This window comes from Urocitellus parryii, chromosome 1, assembly GCF_045843805.1.
Source record: "Urocitellus parryii isolate mUroPar1 chromosome 1, mUroPar1.hap1, whole genome shotgun sequence".
NCBI lineage: Eukaryota > Metazoa > Chordata > Mammalia > Rodentia > Sciuridae > Urocitellus > Urocitellus parryii.
The window spans coordinates 70,866,722-70,879,839 of record NC_135531.1 but is presented as its reverse complement, the minus strand read 5'-3'; the positions used below and the strand labels follow the sequence as shown (position 1 = coordinate 70,879,839).

At 31.3% G+C, this 13,118-nt stretch overlaps 1 protein-coding gene across 11 annotated transcripts in view; it reads left to right on the top strand.

Annotated features, from left to right (window-relative positions):
- Positions 1-13,118, top strand: part of Tmem161b (transmembrane protein 161B) — a 65,183-nt gene that overhangs the window by 32,197 nt on the left and 19,868 nt on the right. For 8 of the 11 annotated variants that reach the window (XM_026409039.2, XM_026409031.2, XM_026409032.2 and 5 more), the window contains 3 exons: positions 35-118; positions 2,493-2,590; positions 7,496-7,652. In XM_026409039.2, the coding sequence (XP_026264824.1) occupies positions 7,588-7,652 (65 nt within the window). In that variant the 5' untranslated portion in view covers positions 35-118; positions 2,493-2,590; positions 7,496-7,587. Of the gene's footprint in view, positions 1-34; positions 119-2,492; positions 2,591-7,495; positions 7,653-13,118 lie in introns of those variants that run through there. The other 3 variants (XM_026409036.2, XM_026409035.2, XM_026409038.2) reach the window with 2 other exon arrangements.

Sequence of the window (13,118 nt, the reverse complement as noted above, 5' to 3'; positions counted from 1 at the left end):
TAAAGATTTATTTAAAAGGATTTTCCCCCTTTAGTTTAAGGTGGTATCAACATCCTACAGAAGAAGAATTAAGAATTCTTGCAGGGAAGCAACAAAAAGGGAAAAGCAGAAAAGACAGGTAAGTTATATTGAAGAGCTTGAAAGCATTAAATACTTAATAAAATTTATGCAAATATATTCTTATGCTTTAATTAAAGGAACATTGATTACACTTACGTAATTGATAAATTTGAGATAAGAATTTACAAATCTAATACTGGAAATTAATATATAAGCAGAAAACAACTATTTTACTAAAAAAATGTGTAACTTTTTTTTGTTTAAATGATAAAAACAACACAGTTATTATATTTAAAAAATTTTAGTTGAGGGTTGATGGGGAAAGAGACCAGTGACCTATGCATTCACTCTACAACTCATTTAATGATACACATGCTAGGCAAGTGCTCTACCACTGAACAATATCTCCAGCTCCTAGCTCTTGAATGTTTTGTCCATGTTTAAAATCTATTCAGAGAACTAATAAACCACACTGCATGGACTACAGTAGCTTCATCTATAAAATAGATTGAACATAGTAATTTTGAAGAATTCTTCCATGTTTAAAACTGTGTATTTCTTTCTGTAAAGTTAAATTTTCATGCAACTACATATTAATTATTCTCTCTGAACGGGCTTTAATTTCCTTGGTCTTCTCCAAAATTATAATTCTAATATATTATAAAAGTCACTGAAATTAAATTGTCATTAAATAGTTATCATAAAATTTATGTTTACCTGGCCTAATAGATTTGTAAGTACTAAAAAAATTTTTTAAATGTTAATTATTTGACAGTAATTGGAAATCTTCTCACCTTGCTACTATTCCTCTTTTTTTTTTTTTTACCATTACAAGTACACCTTGAAGTTCATTAGAATATTAATCATCATCCTTCCTTTTTTATTCCAATAGTTAAGTTTTTTAACAGAATATTCTTTTCTAACATAGTTTCTAAAACACTTTCCATAGTTGTACTTGTCCATAGTTCTACTTAATTTCTGATAATTACCTAATGATTTATACTTGACTAATGGGAAGCTGTTGATTAAAGATATTAAATGTGCTGCCCAAGTTCATATAATTTAAGACTTTATTCCTAGTAGCACTGGTTTGATTTGTCTGTATGAGATAATTTTTACTGAGATTCTCCCAGTTTATATTTTTATTTATTCCCAAGAATAAATACAAAATTTCTAGTTTGAAATTAATTTTATCAAAAGTTAATTTATTATTTTGCCTGTCTTTAAACATTGCATATGGCCTCAAAAGACTAGAAATAGAACCACCATATAACACTACTATACCACTCCTTGGTATTTGTCGTAAAGAATGAAAGTCATCATATTATAGTAATACCTTTGTACCCATGTTTATAGTACAACTCATAATAGCAAAATTATGGAACCAGCCTTGGTGTGTGTCAATAGATAAATGGGAGATATGTATGTATGTATATGCATACGTGTGTATAAATGTGTATATGTATATAATTTGTATGTGTTTATATTCACATATATACACATACATACATACAATGGAGTTTTCATTCAGCCATAAAGAAGAATGAAATACGTTATTTGCAAAGAAAATGGATGGAACTTCAGAGTATTATGTTAAACAAAATAAGCCAAACTCGGAAAAACATGGGTCGTATGTTTTTTCTCATATAGGGAAACTTGAGGAAAAAGGAAAAGAAGGGCGGGGGTGAAGGGCTCATGGAAGTAAAAGGGAGACCAGTAGATTAGAGGAAAGGGACCAAAGGGAGAAAGGATGGGAAGGAAGGGGGAAATACTGGGGAATGATATTGACCAAATTATATTATTATATCGTGTGTGTACATATATGTAACAACAAATCCCACTATTAATGTATAATTATAATATACCAATAAAAATGTGAAAATTAAAATTAAAAACAATTTGGGAGTGATATGAATGCACATGACATCATTATTTTCTTCCATTTGTGATTTTTAGTAGATACAATTCCAAGGTAGCCTTCATATTTCTGATTTTCTTAAACACATTAATTTTAATATTTCTTCAGCTCTGACATATTTCTTTGTGTGTGATTCAAAGACAAGTATACTTGTCTTCATTTGCTTTTATTCTTGTGCCTAAAGAAGGAGATATTAGGTGGTCTTTAAAACTACAAAAGAGAAAATAGAAGAAATGGGTATGAAATACTAAACTAGAAACCACAGTTTTGTTGCTAATTTAGGTAATTCTTTTCCTGCCAATTTATATATATCCACATGGTAATTTACATTCACATTTTGTAGTCCCCTTTCAAAAACTAATTTCGAGTATCTTACCTTCTGATGAAATATTTTAAAATTTGCTCTTTTTCACTGCAAAATTTTAAATCTCATTTGTATTTAGTAGTTTGATACAAGCACTTACATAATAGTGTAGGTAACTTGTTTTTTGTGTCACCTGTCTGATTTTTATAGGAAATATAATGGTCACATTGAAAATAAACCACTAACCATTCCAAAGGATATTGACCTTCATCTAGAAACAAAGTCAGTTACAGAAGTGGATACTTTAGGTAAGGGAATTTTGGTAAAATGTTATATAAATCTCAGTTTTATATTATGGTAGTGAAAGTACTTTCATTTTATCTGTTGTGGCTAGTTGGTGTGTGTGTGTGTGTGTGTGTACACGCGTGCTTTTCTGTTCATTCAGTACATGAGGCACAATCTAAAAACTTAGAAGCTCCAAGTGACTTCAGTTGAGTTGAATTTCCTTTTCTGTTCACCAAATTTGTAGTAATGTTTTGATCATTTTTCAAAAGAGGCTAACTTACACAGGTTTGTCACACAGTCTCTGTTTATTAAGTTGAGGTCACAGTTTTTATAATCTTGAATTCTAAACTTACTTTGCTTCCTGTACTTGCCTACTTCTTATATAATGTGACTTGCAAAGCCGCATTTGTATATTTGTATTGAATTAACTATATTTTCAGTAATTCAGTTTTATTCTGACATTTAGTAGAAACAAGTGGTTTTAGAACAATAAATAGAATTAAGAATTAGGAAATTTTACTTATACAAGATTCATAGATACATTGAATATCTCAGTAAGTCATTTACTTTTCTGTAATTGTATATTGACTATAAAAGTTTAAAATAAAATTTATAAGAAATTATTTGAATCTAGAAGAGAAAGGTGATATTATTTTTTAAAACTAGTTTTCTCAGGGTGCAGTGGCATACACTTGTAATCTCAGATACTTGGGAGGCTGATGTAGAAGGATCACCCAAGTTTGAGGCCATCCTGGACAATTTAAGCAAGACCTTATTTCATATTTAAAATAAATAAATAAATAAATAAAAGGTCTGGAGATATAGCTCAGTGGTAGAACAAGCACCCTTGGGTTCAGTCCCCAGTATCACACAAACATGTATACCTCTCCTGCAAAAAAAAGCACTGTTTTTCAAACCTCAACTATTTATTAAAATCACTTGAGAAGCTCTTAAAAAAAAAATTCCCCTACTCCCACCCTTGAATATTCAGTGAATCTAGAATAGGTTCTGGGAATTTGTGTTTTATTTAAAAAAGTATTCTAAGTTTGGGGTTTTTGGTTTTGTTTTTGTTTGACCAGGTTTGAGAGCCACTTTTGATAATGTATAAAGTATCATGCAATTCTGAGTTAAATCCTACCATCTTCAAAAACCCATAACAAATTTATCTAGTTTTCATATAGAATTTTTTAATGATCTGAAGTACCTTCAAAATATTTGAAAGTTGAGTATTACACCTATAGAAATTATGTGTATGGAAAAGAAACTGTTCTGGAACCCAAAAATGTCAATGAAGAACAATATAAATCAATTATCTAGTATCATTTAGACTCTTAAGACCTGTTATGTGCTATGCTCTTTTTCTTTTTTTCTTTCTTATTTTTTATAGGTGGACACAATGTCTTTGTTTTATTTATTTATTTTTGTATGTGGTGCTGAGGATCAAACCCAGTGCCTCACACATGCAAGGCAAGCACTCAACCACTCAGCTACAACTCCAGCCCCTCTGTTTCTTTTTCTATATAAAAATATTTAAAACATTTTAATTTTTTCTTTTTTTGATACTGATGATTGAATCCTGGGCTCTTAACCACTGAGCCACACCTCAGCCTTCTTTCATTTTTTTATTTTTTATTTTGAGACAGTGTCTCACTAATTACTTAGCGCCTTGCTAAGTTGCTGAGGCTGACTTTGAACTTGAGCAATCCTAGATATGTAATATCTAGGATATTATGTAAAATGTATTATATAAAATTATGTAAAAATAGGTATGTAAAAATACAAGAATATAAATATATTCTCCCTGATTGCTAGTATAATTTTTATCATTTTTACTAATAGCTACTATTTATTGAGTAATTATTTGCTACTGAACTTCAATAATATCTTTAAGTTTTTGAGCATCGAGCACCTTGAATACTTTTATCAACTCATCCTCACAGTTCTGTGAGGTAGGTAAATTGTGTGTGTGTGTGTGTGTGTGTGTGTGTGTGTGTGTGTGTGTGTTTGTGTTTATGTATGTAGGCTCATTAGGACAAGAATTAAAAAATTTATAGGCAGGGTTATATACTGCATGTAATAGAGCACACAAATCTAGGCTATTATAATGAACTTTAACAATTGAAATCGAGATAATGTGACTACAACACATAACATGTTGAGTATTTGAGTTTTGAGAACTAGTTGCAAATGATACTGCTCAACAACTGATCATTTAGTATCAAGAGTTTTTGAATTAGGAGGCAATTAGTAGCCATGGTTGCTGCCAACCTTTGGGACCTAGCTTCCATGCCAAACTCCAGAGCTACTGTTGGGCTACTCTGTGGCTTCAGGGTTGGTCACTGAAGAGATGATAAACATCCATGAAAATTGTCATTGCTTTGAGAAATTCTCCAGACTACAACAGATCACAGATATCAAGCTGAAATCTATTAGTCAAGCCTGGAAATTGAACTTCTGAAACTAGAAAAAGACAGCAGATGTTGTTCATCTTTTCCATTTGTCTCAGAAGTGTCATGCACTACAAAGCATGAATAATCCTCTGGAAAATGTGCTAAAAGAAAAGAGGTCCTATAGGTAGACTATTGAAACCCTTGTGCCAGGAAAACTTACCTATGGAAGCTGTTTATCACAGGTTAAACTGAGAAGAAACGAACAGATGTATATGTTTTCTGAGGGTAGTTCTTGTTTACCAGTTAACTTTATAGCATAATTCATGAAACAATGTATTATTGATGTGTTTGTTAATATTATTAATATTGATACATTAAATAGAAAATTCATTACTTTAAAAGAAATATTACTATGGTGAAAAGAAAACTTCCTTTTGCACATTGTGTTTTGGGAATTACAAATTAGGACTCTAATGGGAAAAAATCAGATCTTTAACATGTAGCAAGGTGGGTAAAAATTGGTTTTATTACATATAGATTATTATATTTTCTGTTTTCTGTGAAGTAAATGTATTATTCACTTAATGTTACCTATATGTAAAAATTCTGTTGAAGATATTTAACATAGAAGAAAACAATGTCAATTAAGAAAGGAAAAACTGGATTGTGGTCTCATCTCTACTATTTATATGCCTCAAAGTCTTGGGCAGAATGATAGCAGTTTTTGCTCATGGTATAGTTTTTGCTTCAGTTTCCCAGTGTGCAAAATGAAGATAATTTCTGTTGCTGTCTGTCTTGTGAAAATAGTATAAGTATCAACTTAAAGTTCTTGGTTATGATTAATAAATGATAATACAATAGAAAAAAATATTCCAGTTAACTAGAATAGAAGGGAGATTGTTTTAGATTTACATTTATGTAATCATTTGTGAATGTATGCTGCATATGTATATTTAAGTAAAAATGGGGTTTTCTGTCTGAACTTTTGATTCCAATATTAAAAGGCAAATATGTAATTGCATTATTGAGTACAAAAAGAATATAATTATAACACAGGGTTAAATATATAGCCAAAAATGTATGTAACTTGTACTTCAGTTGAATGTGTTATCAATATCTCAGCAACTATTTTGAAAGCCCATCTCAGTTTGTACTAGCTGTCTATTATAAGAACCTTAAAGAACATTAGAACTTGTGAATGTCACCTGGCTGTTTGCTATAAGTGAGTTCCATGGAAGAAGCCTGTGTGCTTGTGAGCAGGCATGGAGAATTAGAAAACTTCTTGAACAACAGACATTTGTTTATCTTTTCATTCACTTCACTGTCCTCCTTTCAGAAAGTTATTCAAAAGGCTGAATGTTGGTAATTTTCTTTTTTAACTCACTAGGGGCAGGGGCGGTGGGAAGCGATTGAGGGAGGAATCCTAACAACCATTTAGGATAAATCTTGAAGTCTAATGTTCAAAACCAAGATCAGTCAAAACAGAAATCCTAAAGCAGTTAAAATAACTTGAAGCAAATTGAGAGTGTTAAAATAACAAATGACAAATTTGTGATTTGTAAAAGGACTTGGGATTTTTTAAATTTACTATCATCACTTAGAAATGATATTAGTTTTGGTTAGTTTGTTTTGATACTTTTAAGAACTCTCACTTTGAGTGGTATTTTATTTTTAAAATATTTTTTCTGTAAGGACATCGTATCTTTATGTATAATTATATTACATTTTGCAACCAAGAAGTTTGTTCCAAAATAAAGTTGATTATTTTATTATGTGCCAGTAAAAACACATTAATTGATGTTTATATATGTGATTTACTTCCACATTTTAGGAGGCCTTTAAAAAAATAATGTTGGTATTTTGAAGTATACTCTGATGAAAGTAAACCAGAATAAAATAAGCAAACTTCCTTATAAGAGGTTTAAATTAAGTTAGATGCAAAGCAACAGAATTATATTTACTTTTATAGAATGTTAATTTTAACAATAAGCTTTGAAGAATGAAATTGTTGAGGGATATGGTTTTTTTATAAAATCAACAAACATTTCAGTTTATTTTAATTTGCAGTAGCAACAATTACTAGTCATTAGTCGTTAGTTCGATTAATCATCATAAAAATTTTAACTCTTACATTACAAAAGTGAACATACATGTAAATCTTTGTATACTACACCCAGTTTTATTCATTGAAGTTGAGATATTATCTACATCCTCAAAAAGAAAATTTTTGTCTTATGATTCCTGAAAAAAAATAGTTATTTCAGCTAAGAAAATGCCAACACATTTGTAATCATATTTTAATGACAATTGAGGTAATTTTGATAATCATTTCAGGTTTATTCCAATTATTTAATTTCTAAGCTATTATATTTTAACTTTGGATGCTAACATTTTGAATCTGTTTCCATTTTTATATTCCTACGTTTGCAAAACTTATATTGCAAGTCATTAAATAGACATACTTTAAATTAATTATGGATAAATTCTCATAATCTATGTAATTTTAAATGAAAATCTTTTCTAACCTTTATTTTTCAGCATTGCATTACTTTCCAGAATACCAGTGGTTGGTGGATTTCACAGTGGCTGCTACAGTTGTATATCTAGTAACTGAAGTCTACTACAGTTTTATGAAGCCTACACAGGAAATGAATATCAGCTTAGTATGGTGCCTGCTGGTTTTATCTTTTGCAATGTATCCTTCAAAACATCATTAATATTAATTTATAAACTTCTTTTGCAGTTAATATCATTAGATCCTGAGTCTTATTTAAAAAAAAAAAAAGAAATTGCAGATTAGAGGACTTTCCTTTGTTGAAAAATTTTTTCATGTAATTGAAAAAATTTCAGAGAAATAGATGTAAATAGTTTTAGAAAGTTAAATATGAGGAAAGATGCCAATTCACTGATTCCTTGCTTATCAAAGTCTAATTTTACAGAAACAGCTTTTTTTTTAGGGATTTTCTTCCAGATGTTTTAACTATTATATGGTACTATTTTAATTTTAGATATTAGCTTACCTTTCTCCTTTCTTCCAATCTTCCCAGGCATTTATTAAATTTGTTATCAGTTTTTACTATGTTCATTTTTATAGCTAAGCATTCTGAAATACTATTTCCTTCCTTGATTATTTCATTGGAAAAAAATTTTGAGATTGGGTTTTGCTAATTTGCTGAGGCAAATTGGAATTCTCCTGCCTCAGCCTCTCATGGAATATAAGTCAACTGAGACTTCATTTCAGGGTCTTCCTAAGAATTCCTGTACTCTTTCTGAATCCCATGCTTGCCTCTTCCTTAGTTTGGGCAGAGGCCATTCTTATACTATCTTTAGAAAAAGTGGTAAGTTGTTTTTTAAGTGTTGTATGCCTGAAATTATTTTTCTTATACTTGACTGATAGTTGGCTCAGTAGAAAATGCAAAGAAGGAAATAATTTTTTCTCAGATGTTTTTGAAGTCGTGAGAAATTGGATGTTCTCTTGCTCTTCTTGTTTACTTTCTCTTTCCCACTGTGTACTCTTCCTGAACTTTTTCTCTTTATGCTTTTGGTATTTTGAAATTTTATCATTAATTATGTTAAGTTATGGATTTTCCCTTTAGGTCTAGAAATTCATATCTTTGACTGTTAAGAGATAATTTTGTGCCATATTGAATGTCTGTTTTCATCCTTATGCTAGGAGTTTAACTATTTGGAAACTCAGGCTCTTGAGTTCTGGAAAATTGTCTTGAATTGTTGGTGATTTCTTCTTTATTATTATTTTTTTAATCTTGGTAGAATGCTTATTGTTTAGATATTATCCCTCTAAGACTGGTATTCTAAGGCTGTCATCATATTTCCCATGGATGTATGTATGCTTGTGTATGTTTGTATGTGTGTATATGAATGTGTGTACACATACATATGTGTATATATACACACACGTGTGTGTAATATTTTTATATTTTTTTATTCTCTGGGAGATTTTCTTAACCTGAATTCTTCTATTCATTTTGAATTTCTGACATAATTTTAAATTTTAAGCTTACTTTAATTTCTCTTCCTCCTTTATGAAACCCTTCTCATTTTATGATTATATTATCTTCTTGTGTTTGTTTATGATAGTGATAGATTCTGGTAAAGTTTTCTTCCTACCAAATATTTTTCTACTCTAATTTACTTTTGTTTATTTAATTTGGTTATTGTCTTTCTTGTTAAAGGCTTTTTTCAGAGAACTTTAATTGACCTATGCTTATAGTTCTATATTTAAATACGAGACAAAAAGTAGAATAGAAACTGTGAGTGTATGGTGAAATAAGTTGTTTACCTTTCCTTAGTCTTCAGACTTGTTTCAGATAATAGAGGTAGATTAAATTGGTTACTTTTTAAGGTACTTTTTCTGCCTTAGTACTGGGGATTGAACCCAGGGCCCTGTACATGTTAGTCAAGCACTTTACCACTGAGCCTAGTGGTGCTTATCTTTAATACCTACTGTTACCTCCAACATACACATTCAACAACTGGCACTTTCATCCCAGTACAGAGAATTACAAACATCACATCAGTTCCTTCACCTTTCTGGGAGTTCTGCAATAAGATCAGAAACTTCCCTTAACTTTTTGACTCAGGTTCCTCATTGTGTTTAAGTCATTTACTACTACCTGTTTGCTTTCTAGTATCCACATTTTACTGTTTTTTAAGTACTTGAAAACAAATTCCTTGTCATTTTGGTGCGGTTTAAGAACAGACTAAAAGTGGATGTTATGCTTGCTCTGATATTTTTATCATGTGATTTTTTTTTTTATTTGTTCTAGTTGATTATACATGACAGCAGAATGCATTTCAGTTTACTGTATACAAATAGAGCACAGCTTTTCAGTTCTTTGGTAGTATAAGATGTACAGTTGCACCATACATGCAATCAGTCATACATGTACCTAGGGTAATGATGTCCATGTCATTCCACCATCTTCTACCCCCATGTCTCCTCCCTTCCCTTTGCCCAATCAAAGTTCCTCCATTCTCACCCCCACCCCCACTCCTACCCCCGCTGCCCATTATGGAACAGCATCCACTTATCAGGGAGAACATTCAGCATTTGTTTTGGGGGGGATTGACTTACTACAGCATGATATTCTCCAGCTCCATTCATTTATCTGCAAAAGTCATAATTTTATTCTCTTTTAAAGCTGAGTAATATTTCATTGTGTGTATATACCAGAGTTTCTTTATCCCTTCATCTATTGAAGGGCATCTAGGTTGATTCCACAGTTTATCTATTATGAATTGAGCTGCTATAAACATTGAAGTAGCTATGTCACTATAGTATGCTGATTTTTAAGTCCTTTGGGTATATACTGAGGTGTGGGACAGCTAGGTCAAATGGTGGTTCCATTCCAAGTTTTTTGAGGAATCTCCATACTGCTTTCTAGAGTGGTTGCACCAATTTGCATTCCCACCACAATGTATGAGTGTACCTTTTCCCCCACATCTTGTCAACACTTATTGTTGCTTGTATTCTTTTTTTTTTTTTTTTAAGAGAGAGAGGGAGAATTGTAATATTTATTTTTTAGTTTTCGGCGGACACAACATCTTTATTTGTTGTGGTGCTGAGGATCGAACCCAGGCTGCACGCATGTCAGGCGAGCACACTACTGCTTGAGCCACGTCCCCAGCCCATGCTTGTATTGCCATTCTGATTGGAGTGAGATGGACTCTTAGTGAAGTTGAAAATTTTTAATTTTTAAAATACTCTTAGTGAAGTTGAAAATTTTTTCATATATTTCTTGATTGATTGTATATCATCTTCTGTTCATTTCCTTAGCCCATTTATTGATTGGCTTATTCTTTTGGTGTTGAATTTTTTGAGTTCTTTATATATCTTGGAAATTAGTGCTGTGATATGCATGTAGTAAAGATGTTCTCCCACTCTGAGGGCTCATTCTTCACATTATTGTTTTTTTTTAATATTTTGTTTTAGTTGTACTTAGACACAATACCTGTTTTTTATTTTATTTTTATTTTTATGTGGTACTGAGGATCCAACCCAGTGCCCCACACGTGCTAGGAGAGCTCTACCACTGAGTCACAACTCCAGCCCCTTGATTGTTTCCTTTACCATGTGATTTAAAAAAAAATTTTTTTTTTTTTAGTTGTAGATGGACACAATACCTTTATTTATTTTTATTTGGTGCTGAGGATTGAACCCAGTGTCTCAAACATGCTAGACGAGTACTCTGCCACTGAGCCACAACCCTAGCCCTGCTATATAATTTTTATTGTTTGTAAGATCCTGCTTTCTGTCTTTCTTCAGGAATTCTTATTAGTAAGTTATTTATCTTATTTGAATGGTTCTTTAATTTTTATCTTTATTTTATATTTTCTCAATTTTTTTTTTATAATTCAATCCCTCTGTTGATTTTGATTTTTTTTTTTTTTAAGGTACTGTGGATTGAACCCAGGGCCTTGCATATCCTAGGCAAGTGCTATCTCACTGAACTATATTTCCAGCCTTTTAATTAATTTATTTATTTTTTAGACAGGGTCTTGCTGAATTTAATTTCCCAGGCTTGCCTCAAACTTGGGATCCTCCTTTTGCAGCCTCCTCAGAAACTGAGATTACAGTTGTATTGTCCTTGTACCTACCTAGCTGTTGAATTGTTTAGTGTGAACTTTAAAAAATAATAATTAATTAAAATTAAGTCTTTTATTTAATTAATTTCTTTATTTTTGGTAGGGGCTACTGATACTAAACTCAGGCCCTTCCTACATTCCAACCCTAAGTCTTTTGGGTTTTTTTTGTTTTTGTTTTTTGAGTATTTTTCTTTTTATAGCATTCTCATGTTGTGAATGTATAATATCTTTTTACTTCCAATGTATTAATCTTTAAGTTCTCATTTACACCTTACATTGCATTTTTCCCCCCTTTTTGTTTTAATCATGGAGATTGTTCTCAGATGTCTGTGAGCTTTGAATATCTGTTGATATTCATTCAAGAAGGCACTACAAAATTGAAAGTTTTGTGCAACTGACTGGAGTTTATTGGTTAATGAAGCTTTTTGTGGATGATTAAGGGAGACCTTGTGGGGGGGATTTCTAACTGTTAGTATTTGAAGATTTGGGGCTCTTATTTTCTCCAGAGAGAATTTGTCTATTCTCCCACCTGTGAAATAAAACCAATGGCTAATATTATGGGAACTGATAGATCAACTTCTCAACATTCACTATGTATGTAACTTATTAGCTCTTCGTTGTCAGCCTAACTTTTACATAGTAATCCCAAGCCAATCTTCTCTGATTTACTATCTTCAAAAAGTAATCCTTATACATTCTGCCAGAGTTGGTGAAGAGCAACCATGTAATTTATGTGATTAGGCAAGACAAAATCTGGAAAGTCTTAATTACTATGAATACAGGCTTTCAAACAATCTTCCTGTTTTCAAACAGTCTGCAACTCTACATTTGGAAGTACCTGGTGTCTCTAATTCCTGTTTTTTCTAGGGCCTCTGATGAATGAATTTGCTTTCTTTCTTAATGGGTTCCTCTCTTTGCAGACCCAGTATACCAGAAAATGCTGAAACCTAAATTAGTTGTTGCTTTTTCAACCATTTCCTGTCTTTTAAAACTTTATTGACATTTTTTTTTCCTGTGTTACTTATTTTTAATTCTTGAGGATTTTTACTTTTCCTATTTGGTTTCTTCAGTCAGATTTTGGGAGTAAGCAGAGGAATGTGTGTCTTATGTCTATTATATTCAACCAGAGACTGTTAACACTATATAAGCAGATACTATTTTAAATATATGACATGATTTGACATTTTAATTCATTGTGTTAGTTCTTTCTTGACTCTTTTGGATTGATTTAGTTATAATGTAGAGCACAGCCTTGAGAGGCAGTATCTTCACAGGTATATAGTATACTAGGTAGAAATATGATCATGTTTTTCAGTTAAGAAACATCCTCAGATATGTATTTTGAAAGATTATGTTCACTTAGAGTATTCCTGTTTAATTTTGTAGCATTAAAAATGTGATAGTACCACTCAGAGTACTCATTTTTCATATCAAGTCATATAAAACCCACTAAAACATTTCAGTTTGATAATTAGCGTAGCTGACTAATCTTACTTTTTTTCACACTTTGAGCTCTCATGTTCTTTGAAATGTTATTTATTATGGAATATCCTTT